Source organism: Takifugu rubripes, chromosome 22 (genome assembly GCF_901000725.2).
Source record: "Takifugu rubripes chromosome 22, fTakRub1.2, whole genome shotgun sequence".
Lineage (NCBI taxonomy): Eukaryota > Metazoa > Chordata > Actinopteri > Tetraodontiformes > Tetraodontidae > Takifugu > Takifugu rubripes.
In genome coordinates, this window is record NC_042306.1 from 3442652 (window position 1) to 3464274 (window position 21623).

Here is a 21623-nt window from a genome sequence, read left to right on the forward strand (position 1 = left end):
CCCATGTGAACTTAATTTATCGACTATCTCGTCTGGGGAACAATTTCCCATTTTGAACATATTAACAGCTTTAGCTGGTTTCAGCCGACATGTTACAGCATTATTTTGGGATTTGCATAAGAGAGAGGGCTTATGAACAACCATTGTGTCACTTCTACACCATTCGGCACATGGGCTTAGTAAGAGGAATTAAGGCGTGCATTTACCTGGGTAGTAGGAGCTGGTGGGCATGGAAGTACTGAGGGTGTTGGCTTTAGGCAGCGAGAATGAAGACGGTGACGAGCCGACTGCAGATGGCAAATGAGAGTGTCATCAGTCATCAAACACACCATTATCTGTCAAAACTGGTGAATTTTAATGTACATAGGGAAAAGCTTTACCAAAATGTATCACTACCAATAATGTATACTATGTTTCCATCCTTCACCGCTGCGTGGAAGAGGCATAACCCCCCCCCCCCCCCCCGATGCATTTAATTTGTTTGCAGAGGCAGACAGAGGGCCCAGATTTGAACATCCACACTAACAGACAGTTAATCAAGGTCAGAGCATCTTTGGGGCTCATCCCCTGCAGAGCTGTAGAGACAGAAGCTGCTGTGGTGTTTTAATCTGATGCTTTTGCCTGGGATTATACCAGGCCAAGCCCTGGGTGCAGACTAAGCTCAGCTGTCCATCAGCAGAGTATTAAGATTAACCTGGGATCCAGGAAATTAATAGGTTATCACTTTGGAAAATATCGACAGTGTGTTGTGTGTGTCTGCTCTTTGTTTTCAGCACCTCGTTAACATTTTCAGCCCAGAGCGTTCCTGAACACAACAATAAAACTATATCATCGCCCAACTATCAGCAGCAGAGTCAGAGCATTTGCTTATTAATATTGTTGATTAATTTGCTTTAATTCAACAAAATATAAAAAAGATCATCAAGGAAATGGGGGAGATTCTTTGAGGGCTTGTGACAGAAGCAGTTAGTTAAAAAATGTAACAATCTTTCTGTCCTTTATTTTATTCTTTATTCTTTTTTCAGCATCAAATCAAAGTGAATTTTGTTAAAGTGTTTTGAAGCAGCTGGTTCCCTTTTGACCACCATTGCTGCTGGCAGGCCATTTTTCAAAAGCTACAAAATTACTGTCAAATCCTTTGAAAGCCTTGGAAAGAACAAACTGGGAAAAAAAATGGATGAACAAAAGGATATTTAAACAAGTTCTTCAATGAAAAGCTATTTTTCTTCATTGATTCATGTGGTCAATGAATAAAACTAAAGGGAAGAAAAAGAACTTTGCATGGTAAGAGAATCATTTGGTATGAGCTCACACTGGGGTTTCTGCAAACTCTGAAGTGGAACGGAAAGTTTAGCATTTAAAAATAAAAGTTAGCTCCCAGAACATTTTCCTAAATCCACACATCATTTGGGAACAGTACTAATCCTCACACTGTGAGACTGTCCCAGCACGAACATTTTCCTTTGTAGCCAAATCTGATCTTTGGCTTACCTAAACAAACCAAATAAATTGTTTTGTGTGTGTGTACCCTTAAGGTAGGGTAAGGTGCTGGGTAAATGTCCTCTCAAAGATAGATGTACAAGAATGAGTGTGTGTCTGTTTGTGTGTGTGTTCTTGTATTTGTATTATATCAAGTGCTAAAATACTCATTCTACCTGCAAAGTGAGGACTTTTTTGGAAGTAAGTTGGGTTAAGTAAGTTGGGTTAAGTTGGTAAGTAAGGGTTGCTGGGTCCTATGATGATATGATTTAAGGGTTGGGGTAGAATTGGGTTTAGGTTAGGGTTTGAATAGGACATTTACATGTGATGGTTAGGGTTAGGGTAAGGTGCTGAGTAATGTGCTTGTTGAAGAAAGTCCTCACAATGGTATAAGTATGATAATGTGTGTGTTCTTGTACTTGTTTCATATTTAGTACCACAATACTCATTCGACTAGGAAATTGAGGACATTTTTTGTAAGTGAAGACATTTTGCTGGGCCCCACAACTTCGAAGGACTATTTCATATTAAGACATGGTTTTAAGGTTGGGGTTAGAGTTGGGTTTAGGTTAGGATTGGGGTCGAGCATTTACTTGCAATGGTTAGGGTTAGGGTAAGGTGCTGAGTAACACACTTGTTGAGGAGAGTCCTCACAAAATAGAAGTACAAGAAAGTGTATGTGTGCGGCAGAGAGACAGAGACAGGTAGACGGGAAGGCACTTACCTCGCCCATTCAGAGTGAGCGCGCACTCGCTGCGGGGGTTGAGCGTCAGCGCGCACTCGCTGCGGCCGTTGAGCGTCAGCGCGCACTCGCTGCGGCCGTTGAGCGTCAGCGCGCACTCGCTGCGGCCGTTGAGCGTCAGGGCGCACTCGCTGCGGGGGTTCAGCGTCAGCGCGCACTCGCTGCGGGCGTTGAGCGTGTGGTTGTGTGTATCCATGAAGGACAGCGCCTCGTCACAGTTGGTGCCCTGCTCGGTGTAGCTCTTGTCCATGGAGTTGACCATCACAGTCATCTCCTGGCGGGTGCTGTTCAGCGTCTCCTTACGCTTTTTGGCCAATTTCCTTTATTCGAGCAGAAATATCCAATCAGATGGAACATCTACTGAATTCATGACACCACATACAGTTTCATAGCTTAGCGATTGTGGACTGTACTTGGTATTTTGTCCTAAATCAGCTCTACGTGCTCTTCTTTTGGTGGAACGGTGAAACATAAATCCTTGAGACTCAGAGAGGTGTGACACCCTAACCCAAATACTTCAGTGCCACTGATGATTTAAAATTAGCTATAGTATTTCAGGGAGGAAGAATCCGATTTGTGAACAGTGAACTGAAACAGTCAACCTGCTTTTATTGACCTACATGGAGTTGACTGGAGTTTACGAGTCATTTCGTTCTGAACAAACTAACTTTAACCAGGCTGGAGCAAGTAAACACAAATATCCACATATTCACGAATATGTTTCTTGGTTAATTTCTCAAATCAGGTTTCAACTCTCCTGGATTCACCTAAATAATAGATTTATAGTATGATTATATCAGACCTAGCTGAGGTTCACTTTTTTTTTTCTTTTCTAAATCAACGACGCTGGTCAAAACCCCTCTGAATCAATGTGACAGCGCCTGGTCACATGACTTCTCAGTCCTGTCACAGAAAGCTGAGACCTGAGCATTGAACAATGTAAAAACCCGGGTTTCACTCAGATGTCTTGAGATTAGACGAAGACAGCTGGACGCCTGTCAATGAAACCTGACAAGAGGACTGTAAACGCACCCAGGAACAAGCCTTAAGGTTTCAGCCTGGATAAAAGAGTCTTGAAGGGGCCTCGGACATGTAGTGACACATGGCATCTCTCTTATAAATGTATACTTGTGTTAATATAATTGTGCCTAATTATCTTTAACCTTAAATTAATTGACCTTAAAATCCCTTTGAAACACTCAGCTCTCAGAAACCCTTAAATATTGGATTCTCAGAGTCCACCCGTTCTATCATTTCTGATTCTGCACCGCTGCTGCATAAGTAATGGACAGAGTTCCGAGGCTTGCGCTGACCTTTGACCTCCCGGAGATGACAGCCCCTTGCCAAAGACAATTTCCCCATGGCGATAAATAATGCATCCTTTGGTCACACCGGCATTAACCCTCCCATTTTCCACAAATGATTGTCACTACAGACAAATGGCTGCTCACCGTTTTTAGCTATAAATGTGGTGGCTGCGTTCTCTCGGCGGCTGGAGAGGAACGGGCCGTGTAAGAATTAACTATGGCAGCCCTCACACTGGTCCTCGCACTTTGTTACTCACTGTGTGACCCCTCTCCCTGTTTGAAATGCAGTCTCTCCCTTGGACTACTGCTGTCTAACGACGCTCTCCTGCTGTGTTGTTTTTGCAAATCTCCGCTGTTTATTCAATTCTGTCGCCGTCTCCTGCCATATGGCAGCAAGCCCCCGCTGCCTTCAAACAGTCATTTGCTCCGAAGGCCGCGATGTGACGCTAATAGTAGCTCCGGCATTCGTAAAGCCGAGTGACAAAGTGGTGACATTTTCATCTGCCGGACCCACTTTTTTTTTGTCATTAGGCTGCAATTAGAGCGAGAACAAAATTGCAGTCTTGTGTCTTTTCCTTTTATCGCTTCATATTGTAATGAAGTGGAGTTAGAAGAAGAAGGGAGGTGTGGGGGTGCGTGTGGTGGAGGGGCGGGGGCTGTACATACCCTGGGCAATATTAAGACTGATTCTGCACCGTGTGCGCTCATCAAGAAGACTATTAAGAGCGACCATAAACCAGTGTTTAATACTCTTCCTGTTTTTCTCTCCTCAGGATTTACTCATTACTGGCTCGTGCTACAGCTGGAGCCGCAGCGCCGGAGCCAAGCCGGCCTTGCCTGGACGCCGTTGCCAAAATGAGGAAAGCGCTAGCAATACTGGAATGTTTGCATGGCACTGTGGGCGTTAGATGAAGATTAATTGGCAAGCTATTCGCTGTTCATTTGTAAGGAGGGGAAATTTAATGATAGATGACTGTAGCATCTACGCAGCTACAGTAGGACGAGGATGCGTACAATAGAGCGTCCGTGCCAGTGACTAATGCGATCATTTATCACATCCCATGATGCTTAGACTAAATCTGCATCCCCACAATAAAAATGTGTGGGACTGATGGGTCGTAGCTACAGTATGTCGGCCTGTTAAAACCACCCGTTTCTTTGACAGGTGTAACTTTGAAGCTTCTACACAGACAGATGGCAAAGGTGTTTGTGAACCGAGTCACAGCAAAGAGAAGAGGTAACTATATTAGGCAGCTCTCATTAGAGGTTGTCTGAGGCTCCCTACGTGACGGCGGTGGCACAGCTCAGATCTTCCGCACGGAGCTCCTACCTCCACGAGTTCAGCTCTGACAAAAGGCACGCGGCAAGAGCTGCGCGCTCCGCTGGAATGTGTGTTCTGTGGGAGGCGGTGCTGCTGCCGTTTTTAACACGAGAGCTTCAAAACCCCCAAAGCTCAGCGTGGTGGGCCTCAGTTTGGTGCTGGAGCAAACCTTTGTGTCGTCGCCGAGACGGCCTCATTACGCACACATCCGTAAGATAACTGACCAACTGATGGGGAAGGGATGGGGGGGGGGTCACCGGAAGCACCTTCGACTGATCCCGATTTTCAATCAATGCACTGATTTAACTTCCCTGCCCCACCGTTACATTTTAATCAATCAAGCAAGAAGTCTCTTAATGCATTTCTTGACTTCAACGGGGAAAAGCAACAAAAAACAGGTTGTGTTTGATCAATCACAGTCAACATTATTGCTTCATTGATTATGTAAAACAGTGTTGTTTAATCAAAACCACGCGCGTCCTCCATTACTCATCCTGGACTCCTTGTCGAAGGACCAGGAGCAGCACTTAATGACCAGCGGTTCACATTTCTAACTGTACATCAGTGCAACAGCCGCAACAACAGCGTAAAAATCCCTGTTTAAATGTTGCTCCTCCGTTCACGACGTCCCGCCTCTCGGCCCGAGCTGCACTTCATCTAGCCTCTTCCTCATCAGCATTCAGTGCTCGTAGGAGAGAAAAATCTGCACGGCTTGTTCCAATTAGCGCGATTCTTGCCGCATGTTCGGTTCGTAAGGTTTAATGAAGGTGTTTGCCCGGAGCACATTGTGTTATACATGCTGCATTTAGTGAGCCTTCCAGTCCGACACTGAATGCAGCAGAGGCGATTAGGAAAAGTAACATTTACAGTATAAATAATGAGGAGGATGTTTCCTGAGAGTGGGATTTGAATAGGAATAAGGTATTTATGTCTCAAAAGGAAATTACAGAAGATTACGGTACTGAGTGCGCCGAGCAAAACAAGACATTTAGAGGAGATCTATGTGGAAGCGGAACAGGTTATCCTGTAATTGACAGATTCATCCCAGATTTCTATAGATTACAGTGACCACTGCTGCTTCCCCTGTCACCCTTCATAAGTAAAACATTAGCATGTTGCCAGCTAATAAACTATCTATGGTAAACATGTTATTGAACAGATGCAGGGTGATATTACAGCTCTTTACAAAGTATAATCCAGGCAATCTTGTAAAATCCACCCTGCTGTTTGCACAAGCTTGGTGTCATCACATTAAATCCTCTATATCCACCAGCTAGCTACTACATTTGAGCAACAGCACTTAGTGTCGCAGTTAATATCATTGCATAAAATTGACTCCAGCTGCAAAGAACATCTGTTAAACTGGGGAAGTATGCCCCGAACACCACAACGCAAAAACTGCTAAGCACAAAAGACTTTCCGGAGAAATTAAAAGAGTAGCTGGTGAACGTGGCGGAAACAAAAGTTTCGAAAGTTACATTTAACTTTCCTCCTTAAGACATTTGACTTAAAGCTGAATAGCGTCTTAGCCTGGGGTCAAACCTTTGGGAAGCACGTAACAGGGGAGCAATGCTGGATCAATTCTGGGGCAACCGCTCAGTCCGATCACATACATGTGGGTCTGAAGAGCACCTCCTGATTAGCTGAAGCAAAGCTGGGCCTAACGTTTCCTCGGCCTGATTGACGTGTCAAACTCTCATGGGATTCAGAGTCATGGGTAACCCTCGGACGGCGCCTACTGATCCGCTGCCGGTCCTCAGTAGGTGGAGGCGTGACAGCTGACACAACCCACTGATGAAAGGACACTCATTGATCACACATGCAACAGCATTCCTAATGATGGCTCTCACTGATGTGGTGCTACATGCAGGCCCCTATACTCACCTCTGGCATTATAGCTAAAGTGCATATTTTGGCATGTGCAGGATGTTCTCGTGCCTTTAAAAGACTTTGATGAGGGCATTAAGAGAGATCATCAATCATAGAGGTGGTGTTGAACTCCTGTGGCTGAGGTGCACTCCAAAAGCCAGTTTAATTATTATTTCTGGACAAAATAGCGGAATGAAGATAGATTTTTGAATAATCCTTCATCCTATCAGATGGTACATCGTGTTATCTAGACCAGGTTAGGGAGAAGTCACAATTTCCACATGTAGCTCCTTCCCGTAATCTTAAATATCACTGTGAAAACCTTCCTTTTGGTCCAACTGTAGGCAAACACAGATGTGTCGAGTCAATCCGTTTTCCAATGGTCTTTGTAAAAACACCATCACACAACAACAGACAAAAAGTGGGGTTTTTTAAAGCAAAAATCCAATTTGGCTAATTTAAAAACCTGTCAATCCAAATACCTTCAAAGAGTCCATTCTTTGGATTTTTAAACCATAAAATCATCCCCAAGCTGTGTCATTTTAGACGATATCATGGGGCTTCTGTGTAAAACCAGTGTTTCATCCACGGTCACGAAGGGTATTGATATATTTACTGTTTACCAATTTGAATTCTAATGTCGCTTACTATGGATGGAATAAGAGGAGTTTTCATGTAATCGCTGTGGCTTATTTCAATGTTTTGATATTTTCTGATACTGTAATGATCAGTTGAAAAATCCAAATCTGCGGATGCTGCCTAGCACCATTCCGATCAAAAACACTAAACAAGCCCAAAGCACAAAGCTGACATTTTCCTCATTTCCCTGACGACCTCGTCCGTCTCTTCCAGCTTAACTCGGTCAATGCACGTGCTCCCTTCAGCTTTGATGACATCGCTCCTCCGAGTCATCTGAGCTTTCGATTCAAGGTAGCGGCGAAGCAAGTGACACGCGGAGCTCCGTATTATCTCCAGGTGTATTCTGAGATGTTCTTTGATGTGAGTCAGCCTCCGCTCTGTCCTCTGATCACAGTCGTCTCAAGACAGATTAGTCGGCATCCATCACAATGACTGTATGGTGGGAGCTTATAGGAGCTACTGTGGGGGAACGGAATAAGCTGCTTTACCATTCAAGAGCTGTGATCAGGAACCATCTATTATATCAAAAGTGAATAAAGCAGCAACTCTTCAGTTATTGTTTCATTGCATCTGTTTCTCAACAGGCGGAGGATGTGCTGTGATCGCGACAGTCTGTGCAGAAGCGATGCAGAAGTCTTATCGGCTTAAGACACAACTCCAGCATCACCGTGATGTGGATGGGACGGACGTGCAGGTACCCCCCCCCCCCCCCCCCTCCCGGAACAAAGAAAAAAACACATGCTGGAGGAATCAAACGATGAAGTGACTGTTTGGCGAGAGGATGGAGCCAACCATGCCATGCAGAAGGAGCCCACACGGCCAACATACTGAAATCCCCGTAACTGTAAATATGATCAGTCCTACACTTGTTTTTGTGGCGGCGCTGCATAAGTGGATTAACGGCGAATTGTTCGGATGGGCTCACTGCTGGGCCTAGCCGACGCACCGGTGGCGCGTTACGCTCTTCAAAGTCTACAGATTAGATCGCTGGTGTCAAATAATAAAACATGTTACACCTGTGAGCCGCTGCAATTTAGTTAATAACACGATTAAAAGAGAAGGGGAAAAAAAAGAAAAACTCGCTTTTAAAAAAAGCAGGAATCTGCTTTCAGTGGCAGGTTTGTTTTGGTGGGGGTGCCTCCGTCAGAAGCTGTGCCAATGTGACATGCAGTATGATGTGGCTGTCGTGTGGAGATGCCGTGAAGTGGCGTCCTCCGTTCCTCCAGCAGAGATTACAGTCGGGCCTCTGTAATAGCTCTGGGCAGGAGGTGGATGACATGGCGCTCTGCATGCATGGGGGGGGGGGAAACAGCATGTGGGTAAGAAGCATGGCACTAACATTACACAAAGTGGTTACTTACAGGTAGTAAGTGTAGGAGTGATAGGTTCTTCTGCCGATTGGGGTGGTGGTAGGATTTAAGCAGTGGAGGAGGGTAGGGGGATGGAATGGAAAGGAAAGAAAAAGTAAAAATATATTAATGTTTGAAAAAAGCGAAGAAATGAACAAAATCAGATATGGTGGCATACGTGGAGGTAAACCAGTGATCATGAGGGCAAAAGGTGATCGCTTGGAGTCATGTCATGCTTTGCAAGAGAGGCGGCTCTGAAAAGCTCCGGACAAACTAATTAATACCACCTCGGAGAAACGTGGAAAGAAATGAGAGGTAGCTGTTCTGTCACTACACCCACCCTTATTATGAGCACCGACTCTTTTCTCTCTCTCTCTTTTCTCGACACCTACAAAATTAACCGTATCTGACCATCAAGGTTGAAGCTTAATGAGTAGTTTGAATGCCTAAACACGAATCTGATTCCCCGCGGATGGGAGCAAATTACACAAAATTCACCCAACAAAGTCGCCTCCATCTCGGCTTTGATTACGGCTAATTGAAAACAATTCCATTACTGTGTGCTGTTCTTCACATCCGCCCACTGAGCGCCGCGCTGCACAGACGGGGGGTCTGCCGCCGTAAATGAAGAGTCGTACTGTCAGTGATGGAAAACTGTCTACTTTCTCCGAGTAAGCAAGAACAGCGAGTCAAAAACCAAAGGACCGCTCAGATTATTATCGGTATCTTTGACTTCTAATATAGGCACATAGACGCTAAACACGAGTGCTAAAACCTCAAGATTGATAATTTAAGGATTTTCACTCTAATAGTGCTCACGTGGACAATAATTACAAGCTAATAAATGTTTTGCTAGGTTCTACAACATCACTGTCCCCTTTGATAAATTCTCCAAGATTTAGCGCAGCAGGAAGCAGGCAGCATGGATTTAAAAGTTTCACCTCAACTTTTCATCCTCACAGGCAACATTGATGTGACATAACGGTTATTTTATGAAAGTCGGCTGGGGACAGCAGGAAGATGATAGTTTATGAAGCTTTTGCTCCCCTGATTGCTGGCATACATGTACAAGACCCCCCCTCCAGTGAGGGGTCCGGGGTTAATGTAAATCTCGCCTCCAGCTAGCGCATAGCCACCCTCCTTCTCTTGGAGTCTTTCATCATATTTTCTTTGTTATCTTCTCCCCGCTGTCTCTCTTCATACCACAAAACCTCAAAAAGCTTTTTTTTTTCTCCCACTCCGATTTCAATGTCACTGAAGCGACGTGTGTTTGTCTGAGGGTGCCATGGAAACGGATTAATTTTGCATGGCGCGCGTTATTAATGGGGCGCATCAACGCAATCGATTCGATTATTTATCATCAAACCAACAATACGATCATTTGAGGGAGGAATGTACAAAAAGGCTGAAACGTCTCACTGATGAGTGCCGGCATGGAAATTTAGACGCGCAACAATGTGGAGCGTGACTTTAACAGATACCCACCTCTTCTTCATGAGGAGTACCACTCCTAAGAAAATAATGACGAAGAGGAGGATGCCGGCAATGACCCCGGCGATCTTGACAGTGTGGTCCGTTTGCTTTTCTGGCTCGACGGCATTGGGCTTGTGAGTGGCTGAACCTGGAAAAAAATAAATAAATCATTTAAAAATCTGAAATCACGGAGCCCCAAAGAGAGACAAAAGAAGAATTAATGAGGCAGTCAAGTTAAAAGGCACACACACATACACACACACACACACACACACACACACGCACACACACACACACACACACACACACACAAAGCACAACAGTAAAAACAAAAGGCCTGAAAACACAATGATAGAATCTTGGAGACCTCTCTGTTACTGGGTCATGCTAAATATGGGTGAGAATATATGTTGGAAAGCAATAGAATATATTATATTTTTCCCCCCAAGAAGATTACAAATGCAAAATGTGCTTTTCACATCAACATCTGTGTGAAAGACTCTTATATTTAAACTTATATTTAGCGGTATTTCCTCTTATTGTGACCGTGAGGAAGCCGATTAAACCTAAATCTTATCTTGGCCGCCATAAACAACAACACATACAGACGGGCGAAAAGTTTCTTTCCAAGTTTCTCCTGTTTGTCCACGTTCAGTGGCGACCTCAGCACTCTGCGGATCAAGCTGCACTCGAGGAGATAAGTGTGCACCATCTTTAACCTTGGTTAATCATGTTTGGGGCAAACGGTTGCCGGCCTCAAGAAAAATGTAGGATGCTAGGCGGGAAAGATAATACCCGAGGAGATAAAAAAAGGGCTGAAATAAGTAAAAACACTAAATATTAGCGTGGGAAGAGATAGCCTAACAACGACAACAGAGAGGGAGAAGGTGGGGTGGGGGGATAAATGGTTCGTTTGAACAAAATTGATAAGAAGCACTTGGCTGAGAGCAGCCGTGCTGGAATGACAACTGTCCACCTGAACAACACCATTATTTCTTGTCAGTGGAGGTAAATTTAGGATGATAAATTGTTATGTCAGACCAATCTGTCGGAGTAGGGGGGATGCGGCTCTCTTTGTTGTTCCCATTTCCTGTCCTTATCCAAGAGGTGCATATCTTTCCTGAGCTGGTGGTGACATATTATTCTTCCAACAGACAGACCTTCATTTAGATTTAATGTTGTTTTTATTTTTTAAGCAGAGCACTGGAGGGTTCTCAGAAGGGTGGAAGAATGTCAGCCGTAACGCCCAGGCTGATGGAGCCCACTGTGTCCCCTTGTCTCTCACAGGTTAATCAACTGTCTATAAAGATGCATGACTTGGCAGCCGAGAGGGCTGTCGTACATAAGCCAATAAATAAATAAGTAATTCCAACCACCCGTTTACCGTTTTAGCAGCTATAAGGGTGAGAATTTGACACCGCAGCTTCGCCTCTTGCAACCTGCTGCATACGTCCAAAGGACATCGCTGGCAGGGACTGAATCCTGGGGTCCGAGGGGACGTGAGCGCACCTCTATATTTAATGAATATCAGCTATGAACGCAGCCAGTGAGGAAAAACAAAAAAACCCAACATAATTTGATGTGAGAGCTTTCCTTTTTTATTCTACCTGAGAGAATCTGATATTTAAATGCTGCACTCTGGAAATATTCTTTTGATTGTCTACACCTGTCACAACACACGCGTTCCCCGGAATAATGAGAAATATTCACAAACGGGGATTCACTCCTGCCAAAACTCTCCAACACTGACACATGAAATGACAATCAAACGAGCCTTTCATGTGCAGTAATGATGAGAAGATGAAGGCAGGAGATATTGTCTAGACTTTTGATTAAATCTCGCTGAGTTTTGCCTTTGGAAACAGCGGGACCGCGGCCACCCGTTTGTTTTGGTGGTCGCAACTATGGCGTGCTCAGGATGCATGCGACAGTAAAGGTGACGCTGTCTGAGCGTTGGCACAGCAGATCTGACCTGTGAGTTGGTTGTCACCGGCCGCCGGGGCGATGCGGAGGTACGGGGTTGTGAGCTGAGTCACGAGTATGGCGGCTGAGCAGATTCAGAGGATCCAGGAACGGCATGCGGTTGAGACAGAGAGAGGTAGAGAAGAAGAGAGAGAGAGACACACACACACACCATTGATTCTCATCATCATGCAACACTGAGATAGAGAAAGACACTTTAGTGTAGTACTAGAGTTAAACAACAGGATTCTGAGTGTTTTATCTTAAATCTGTCACTTCTAATGTAAGAAACAAGCCCAAAAGGTACATTTGAACAACCTGTGTTGCCACACCAGTCATGAATAAAAGCAGTGCGAGCGTGAAAACCACATCACAAACACACTAATGCGCTAGTCGAGCAGTTTCACCAACTTCCTCACAAACTATGTCTGTTAGTTTTTCCCTGTTGGTTAATCAAAAGCGCATGCGGTACATCGATTTTGGTCCATTCCTACCTTTAGTGGCTACTCGAACACAGTCAATTTTGGTCTCCTGCATGAAAAGAAAAAAGAAAAAGAGACAACAATGATCTACAGAGGAGTACAACACCTATCTTGGCTACTATGGTTACAGGGGGACGGGCTGCCCTGTGCCACACTGTCCCCTATCATCTGTCGAGCTCAGTGACTGAAACACAAAATGCATTTAGGCGAGGGAGGCCCACGGCACAGATTAGCAGTGTTGAGCTCCTGATTTGTCAGCCAACAGAGATCTGTCAGCGGCCCACGGCTCAAGGTGGCCAGCCGCTGTGGAGAGAGCAGAGGTCTGTGACAAGCGGCACCGCCGCGGCAGCGCGGGGCTCCGGAAAGACACATCAGGGAGCTGTGCGGAATATGAAATGGACTTTCAGCAGCCTTCAACAGCACAGTATGAAAAAAAAATAAGAAAAAGGATACAACTCTGCTCTTGCAGTTGGCAACAATGGTCCTGTGTGCGGGGAAATGGCCACAGAAGCACAAGGGCAAAAAATATATTAATAAATAAAAGAAAGAAGGAGCGCTTTGTCGCCGCTTGACCCTCAATGTCATTCAAGGAGGGCACAAGAGCCATAATGAAATAAAGAGATGAGAGAAAAAAAGCTTAAAATGTGATCTCAGCTGCGAGTGCGCCTACATTACCGCAGCTTTTAAGCTGTCAGTCTGCCTCTAGTTAAAAGCAACATCATGTGGAGTTTATTTGAAGGGGAGGAAAAAAAATAAGCTGAAATTGTCCAGATATGGACGTTGGTTTTCCTAAGAAGCCCAGACAAATCACACCAACATCATCAGACATTAATTAAAGCTTGCTATCCATTAGCAGTGAATATTTAATGAAAGAGAGCGCACTGAGGCACTTTAAATGAAAAAAACAAACGGCAAAATAATGACTGTGTCCAAAGGATGAGCCCTTTCATTTTGTGTCCGACGAGCATCATTGATATGACGCGTGGCTTCAACCTGGGACCGATGGAGCAGCTGCTGCTTTGCATCTAAACTTGCTAAAACGTATTCAGCTCCAATGCTCATTTCTGCTCAATCCCTTTAAAAGGGACGGGCCGGTGTTCCTAAAGAGGCTGCGTTTGGCCATTCTCATGCAGGACCACAGACGCCGGAGCTCTTGAAGTCACCATTGAGATGTTTGCCGTGGCTCAGCAGAGGGGACGGCCCTGTCGAGCGCCAACTGATTACAGGAGCTTCGACCACACGGCTGCTGCCTGCCACCAGCGATTAACGTCCACGGGAACAACTGGCTCCCTTAAACGGTGTTGATCAAAGGCTTGTCTGGAGTTTGGCGTGAGGTTCCATTGGATAGGGCAGGAGGACAAGGTAACAGTAATGGAGGGAGAGGGAGCCTTCTGTTACGCAAGTCTCCGTAGTCCACGTTTGACCCTCTGCCTTGGTAATGACACCCGGCAGAGGTCAAAAGCAGCTGTGCGCCCACGTGTCTGCATATGTGAGCAGTTAATATGAAGAGCCATCTTGCTAATCACGCCGTGAGACAGCCTTAATCGCTATTATATTACAGTGGCCAGAATAGGTTGCTTAGTATTTTAATTGTGAATGGAATTCAGGATATTTGGCATTGGTGTTTTCTAAAATGGAAGATCCTGGTGGTTTGGAAGCCTGGAATCTACGTTACCAAAAAGCAAAAAGCCTGATTTATGTACATATCGGCGGATACTACAGCAGAACCTGCTGGTGGCCATTTTCAGGAGTGCACTTTTAAGCGAATCTGTGAATATTCTGCCGTAGCTGTTCTTGTTCCCCCGTGTTTCTTCCCTCAATCAAGAAAGCAAATTTGCCATTTCTTCCGCCTCTGAGCAGAAAGAGACAGAGTCCCTCCGCCAAAGACGCTGATTTAACATAAAAAGCAAAGTCTTCACTTGTTATATAAATACTAATATAATGCATTAAATAAAACAGAGGACCAATGGTTTAATTAATAAATTCAGATTAGGAAAATACAAATCAAACCCAACATAGCTACTGAAGAGAAGGTCTGAAACACCCACCCCATTGGCGCTACTGACAGCCTGGTAATAGATGCTGTAGCTTTTCTGAGGAAGCAGAGGGGCGTTCCAGTAGCCGTTGTAGGTCTTGTTGTCGCCCACAGTGAATGGCTGTGGCGAGTGGATACCTGTAGCAGGGAACTGAGCAGTGAAGTAGTACTGGGAGTTTAGCAGCGTGGCATTCTGGAAGTGAATGGGAACCGGGTAGCAGCGCAGGATTTCAGCCGTGCCTCGCGCTCTGCGTGGACGTTCCTCCTCCACCACCACCTGGTAGGCGCTGCAAACGTAGGACAGAAAACAGGATGAACAGGCTCCAAAAACAGGAAATTGGACATTTTCGAAAATAACTCCTGGCAGCAACGTGGATGTTCTGCTCAGCTTGGATTCATTTAAAAAAAACAAACAAGTAAAACAGCACCGAAAAGCTTAATGTTTTAACATAAACCAAGTTTGGTTTTTACTGACGCTGTAAATTGGAAATTGGAAATGTAACAATCGTTAAAAGTTTGAAATCCAAATATTGTGGCGTAGCGGGCCGCTCTCACTGCAAACATGCCCCGCGGCCTTGGCAGTTCCCTGTTTTTGCACTGGGAAAAAGCCAAGACAGAGTAAAATGAAGTATTACGCTCTAAAACCTCCTGACGATACCTTTTTAGAGTCGCAAAACAGACTTCCCTGTCAAATTGGTGCAGCTTTAGGATAAACAGTCGGACGCTTCCTCCAGCAACCACCAAAGGCTGTCTCAGTCGATTTATACAAAAATAATCGTATTTATGATATCGATGTCCATTTAAACCACCGTGATCTACAAATTAGCCTGTTTCACAGGGACGGAAATCCTTTTTGATTTCCAAAGGTTAACGATCCTTCCCGTTTCCTCTCCACCCAAGTGCGGCGCTTAGCTCCGCCAGGGCCGCAGCTCCCTCTGCCTCCGACAAAGATGACGTTGTTTCTGAGCCGGCTGCTTGGCTTAAGAGGGAGACTGCCTGTCTTATCGGCGTTGGTGTTAGTATGCACCTGGCATCGCCTGTTAAATCTATTGAGCTGTGAAAAGTGACAAAGAGTCTGTTTACAGCTACTGCGCAGGATAACAAGGCCTGATTGTAGAACGAGGGTCATGCAAACAACAGGTTATTATTAGAGGAAGCAGTCAGACAAATGAATGCCTGACAACACGTATGCACAAATGAAAATGTTATTTTCCCACCAATGCTTGATGTGTTAAGAAATAATAGCGTACATTTTGGAGCCAAATCATGGAATGAGAGCAGTATCTGAGTAACAGTTGGCAGCAAGACAATAAAGACTCCATGCGGGGTGACACGGGATCAAACGTTATTAAAAATCTGCCTTGCAAATTAGGACCAAAAAAATCGATTTCACTGCTTTGCTAACTGCTGCTCGCCCCAACACCAAAACCTCGAGGTTGAAGCAACATCTAATTTGCGCATTTTGGCACTTATCTGTTTTCTCGTCAACTAACTTCTGCCCATCTTGTAAACGGGGCTCAAAATTCAAACGAGCGATGCCTGGGGGAGATCTGCTGCAGCAACCAGAACCTGCCAAGACCTTTTCAATATCTGTCAAAATGCCTTGAGCCATACGCAACAGAAATCTCTGCTTTACACACACAAACACACAAAAATACAGTCAAGCAAGAAAAAAATATCATGGCGTTGCCATAGAAACAAACGACATCATAATGACTGAATGAAGTCTCATTTGACTTTGAACATCATTATTTTTATTTTTCCTGTATTTTTCCTGTGGTCATAACCTAATTTGGGGGGGGGGGGGTTATTTCCTGGCTTTGTGGATATAATTAATAGGATGAATAAATATTTTTTCAAGCTTTGCAATCGCACCCGGCATCCATACGGCTCCTGTTGCTTGTGATGCTAATGAAATGCTAATTCAAGGGCTCAATGGAGAACCATCGGAACCAGAACATTAACCAACACCATACAGCATGGAAACGGCAGAAGGTCGAGGCTACTGTACGTGGACGTGGCTGAATATGTCCCTCTTTGCACGTTATAAGGTGTAGACGTTTGCACCATCCTGGCCGCACTTACATGCTGAATAGTTGCAGTACGAACAGCCGAGGAGACGATCAATTGTTCCCTGAGGATGGTACTGGATGATTAAGTGTCCTCTTGTGTGTACAGCATGTGCTCTTTGACCCTACAGTTTATCATAAAGTGCGTGCAGTGTCATTAGAAAATTCCCCTTTGCTCTCAGAGTGGGTGTGTCCCAATTCCTCACAGCTAAGCGTTTAGAGCCGGGTTGGGAGGTGATGAAATATCTAATCCCACAGAGAGTCTGCAGGAGAAGTCAACCTTTAATTGCGGTCCCCCTCGTGAGAGCAGGGGTCAAAGGGCAGCTGGAGATGGCTTGGAGCAGCTCCCTTAAGTAGCTGAAGTAGCAGCAGAGAAGTGAGCGACGAGGAGTCTGAGCCAACAACGCGCCATAATGTGAGTCATGATGAGCCTTTCAGGAGAGATCGGCTGTCACTCATAAAACAGCTTCAAGCTAAAGACAAACTATTGTTTTAGTTTCTATAAACCCCTGTTCCCATCTGCTTATGGCAACAGCTGGATAATTTATCGCAGCAATAAGCCGTCTACGCACTGGTCATACATATATCTGGTGTTTATATGCTGCATCAATCTACAGAAATAAAAACAACAGGCTTCTATCAGGTGACTCCTTATGATACGAAGATGCGGTTGTTCTTTGACTAAATGACAGGCCCCTTGTGAAAAGGATGTGTCTCCTCAGGCAGAATACCAAGCGCCCGAGGCCGCGAAGCTCCAAGGGTAGGAACTCTTGTATTGTGGAAATCTGAATCACTGCTGGTTTAACAGAACACTGGCAGCAGCAAGACTACACATCATTTTTGCAATTTCATAATGCTGTTTAGCAACACGGCAGATGGTCCTCTTGATATTAGTTTAAATGAAAACATTTTTTCAGCGGGATCTACGGGAAAGAGGAATGTTCGTGGCGTTTTCCAACCCGAGCCAGTGGAAAAATTCTGAAACGGACTCGGACGTTCAGTGTGAAAGTGAAACAATTCCTTCTTTAATTACTACTGTCATATTAATGTGCCTTTGAGCAACTGACACCTTGTCACCTCACGGTGAGTTCACAATTTTAATTATGAGTCATTTTGACAGACCGCAGTAATGTAATTATATCCTTGATTTGGTTTGACATGGTTTGAATGAGGGGAAACTGAATAATGCACATTAATGCCAAAAAGAAAAGGGAAAAAAAAGTCATTTTCGATTGACCTGATGGTGCCAGAAACCTGACTACTGATTATGCTGAACTAAAGAATAAGAAACTCGTTTTAGCCTCCTGATGTTGTTCCAATGGTACAATGTAAATAAAAATGATCATTTATGAAAATCGCATGATTTTAATTGGTTGTAAGGTTAAGGTAAATCAACAGGGAAGCATTCACTGCTGTCACTACGCAGTCAAATGCTCTTTTTTTTCAGAAAAATAGCATTTCCTGAACCAAAAGCATAGCTTTTCATGTCCAGATTGCTCATAGTGCTGCACTGCCTCATTGCTCCATGCAACCATGGTGACAACACACTATATACAGCCGTGATAGCTGCCACATCCATGCCACCAGTCATCAAGTTCGACACCATAGCCTGCTGAACCAGACTGCTAATTTAAGTTCAGATGAGCAGACGTTAACATGTTAGCACCTACATATCAATACAATGAAATACAAGTAGGTTTATGCCATATGAGAACGGATGTTTACGTAATCTAGTTAATATTTGAATGAAGGTTCTCAACATGGACCATGACCGTGTAATTGCGTATTCTTCAAAATAGTCTTATTCAAGTCCTGTATAGTTGTGTAGATGGTGCTGCTGTGCTTCATTTCTTCTTCTCGGACATTTACCTCCTTCCCCTTGCCAATATTTTTAGCCACTATGAGGTCAACTTTCACTGTTATGCAGATGACACCTTCCTCTACCTCATCATGGAACCCTTTCCATTGGACCATGGCTATGTCCAATTTTATTTATACTAGTTTAAATCTTGTTTATACCTCAAGTTTATTTTGTGTTTGGCACTTCTTTTTTTTCTGTGGTGTGCTTGACTGTCCAGAAAGGCACCAAAGGTTTAAATAAAATCCAATATCATTATTATTCAGTTGGTTAAGATGAAACATGCATATTTAAATGCAGGCAGGAATAAACACGGGAAAAATGAAACATCTGCAAAATTAAGAATTTCACTGTTTTAGAGAGCAAACAGACCTTTCCCCAATCTCTGTAATGACCCGCAAACCTCAAGAGAAGACGCTCCTCAGACGTCACACCTGTTCGCCAGATGACTGCAAATCACTTCAGACGAGAGGAGAAAGAGAAATGAGCAGAGCGGAATGATACAAGTTGCTGGAAGTGCTCTTCCAGAGGAGCTGAGGGGGCAGACCTGCATTCCTGCAGCAGTGCTGCAGCTTCAGCTGACATCAATTAGGCCTCCTCCAGCCTCGCTGCCCAATAGATTTCTGCTCTCCCGCCATGCGACGCCAACCAATTATGGCAGATTGACTCAGAATCGACTGAATTGTGACCTGAAACTTGGATTTATTTTTCTCTGTGTAAGGATGTGTGTGTGCGTATGTGAAGTGTGTGTGTCTGTGTGTGGAAGGGGGTTGGGGGTGGGGTGGCTGTAGGATGTTTGAGCAGATGAGCGGAGGTGGACCGGGAGCATTTCAATCACCAGTTCTGCCTCTCTGATGCCAACTGGTTGTCTCTATCTACTATGTGTCTCATTTAAAGTAGCGCACTTCTCCTGACCCAGCATCCCGAGCTCCACGCATCTGTCTACTTCCTCTTTATATTTCCCAGGCGTCCATCAAGCTATAGAGCAAACAAATTAGGAGAAGCCGTAGACCGCATCCAACATTAAATTGTACAGAGCTCTGAGAATTGTCATGTTCGTGCACAGCTATTAGCAGTTTCGATGACGAAATCAGAGGAACGTGCTGATTATTTTAGGAGTGTAGCAAATTTTTTGAGGTCGTGGATGAGCTCAGATAATTTTATGCTACGGGGAAAGACAGTATGATTCCGTTTGATTAATTTGCTACTTAAAATGGAAAAAAACGAGAGCTTTATTTGGTGTTTATGTATGTTTTCGCACGCTTGCTCAAGGCAAAGGTTATGGGAGAAAAGAGAAGGGCTGATTTAGTGGAATGAACGATAAGGGAAGCATTTCAAATCATGTATTGCTGCAGAAGCATATAAACATTTATTTTGATGCTGTGGAGTATGGAGGCGTCTTCTGGCCCTGACGAGGGGCCATTTCAAACATTAGTTAAACACGACATGAATGATAGACAGTTTCATAATCCTCTTAAAAGAACAGTGTCCCCTCTGGTAAAAGCTGTTCCCAGCTATGCATGTTGTCCCGAGAGATTAGAAGCCAAATCCAAGTTAGTAATGTTATACCGATTAGCAATTAGACAGACTGTAAACTAGACCGGATCTATCCAAAATCTGATTTGACCCCAGCGGAACTAGATTACCGGGGAGGAAAAGACGTTTGCGCCTCTTTTACATCAGCGCTGCTATCGCGTTGATCCTGTTGTGCACCGAAAGATCTGCTGTTTCATGCTCAAATGTCTGGAGCTCTATTACCAGCTCAACCCAATCAGAATTCAAGATTGCAGTATCCAACCAAGCGTCACGCTGTTCCACTCTGTCGTGCTGCGGATCAGTCTTCTGCGTTGCCAAATCCCATTTCATAAGAGCTTTAAAACTGATTTTAGAAAGTGTTCAATTTCTAAATGAGCTTCCAAACACACAGGACATATGAAGGCTACTCCTGTGTGGGGGAGCACAGAATTAAATGTAATTAAAGAGGGAAATTTAAGTGCTTTGTTGACAAAATGTCCTTCGATGTTGGAAATGTCAGGTGTGTTGTGTCAGTTGCTTCAAAAAAAAAAAAGTAGGTTTCTTTTATGAAAAATGACACTTTTGTCTCAAAATTCAAACCCCAGAACCAAACAATGCGCCCGTGCTTCATGTTTCATTGATAATCATGATTCTATCCGAACGACTTGCTTAACAGCAACGAAAAAATGAAAACCCTTTTCTGGTTCACGATGTTGTTTTTAACCGTTTGGGATATGTGGAATCCTAAATCTGGAATCCCGAAGCTGCTGAATGGAGCCTTGTATTTCCAAAGGTCCCACAGGACATTTGATGTGCACGTATAACATCTTTAAAGTTAGGCGCTCCCCCTCTTTGCTGCCCTCGGTGGTCTCTTTTCTTTCCCAGTTCATATTTTGGGTGACAACGGGTGCACACGGGAAGGTGGGGCGGTAGCCTTGGTACCCATAGAGCCTTCAAATAGAAGCATGTGCATGAAGAGCTGCGTACCTGGGAACCCCTGAAAGGTGAGGGAGGTGCGGAGAGGCTCTGATCAAACGACGGCTTAATTTGTTCGGATGGGAGCACCAGAGAGATGGTGAAGAATTTCTAAATGGATCTCATTCAATATAAATGACCCTGGAAGTCTGTATTTTTTCTCCTGACGATGTCTGTTTAGCTAAATTTAAGCTGTAAAAGAGTCCTGAATGCTTCTCTCTCAAAGGGAATGGCGAGGGGCTAAAGTTAAAGCTAATAGCAACAAAGACAAAGTCTTTCATCTGGTAATGAGGTGAACAGGCCTTCCAAAATGACAAAAAAAAACCCAAAAAAACCTAATTAAAGAAAGTTTTGATTCACAACCTGCTGTTAATTATGATTAGGCATTTTTAATTAGCTGACTGAAAGAATGGCAGCTTGACTGAGACCCTCTGAAATGTACCTGCTAGGAGATTAAAAAATGATCACACTGTCTCTTTCGCTCAGACTTCTCCATTTGGCGCCGGGGCATTAATCCGGGCAGCTGCACATCAGGTAAACACGAGCTG

At 44.3% G+C, this 21623-nt stretch overlaps 1 protein-coding gene across 9 annotated transcripts in view; it reads right to left on the minus strand.

Moving 5' to 3' along the window:
• LOC101064138 (protein tyrosine phosphatase receptor type M) overlaps positions 1-21623 on the minus strand; it is a 117514-nt gene that overhangs the window by 29168 nt on the left and 66723 nt on the right. For 6 of the 9 annotated variants that reach the window (XM_029831373.1, XM_029831372.1, XM_029831370.1 and 3 more), the window contains exons 12-18: positions 14672-14945; positions 12636-12672; positions 12152-12226; positions 10192-10327; positions 8719-8748; positions 2204-2541; positions 207-287 (exon numbers count right to left, since the gene is read on the minus strand). In XM_029831373.1, the coding sequence (XP_029687233.1) occupies positions 207-287; positions 2204-2541; positions 8719-8748; positions 10192-10327; positions 12152-12226; positions 12636-12672; positions 14672-14945 (971 nt within the window). The remainder of the gene's footprint in view (positions 1-206; positions 288-2203; positions 2542-8718; positions 8749-10191; positions 10328-12151; positions 12227-12635; positions 12673-14671; positions 14946-21623) is intronic. The other 3 variants (XM_029831375.1, XM_029831376.1, XM_029831374.1) reach the window with 1 other exon arrangement.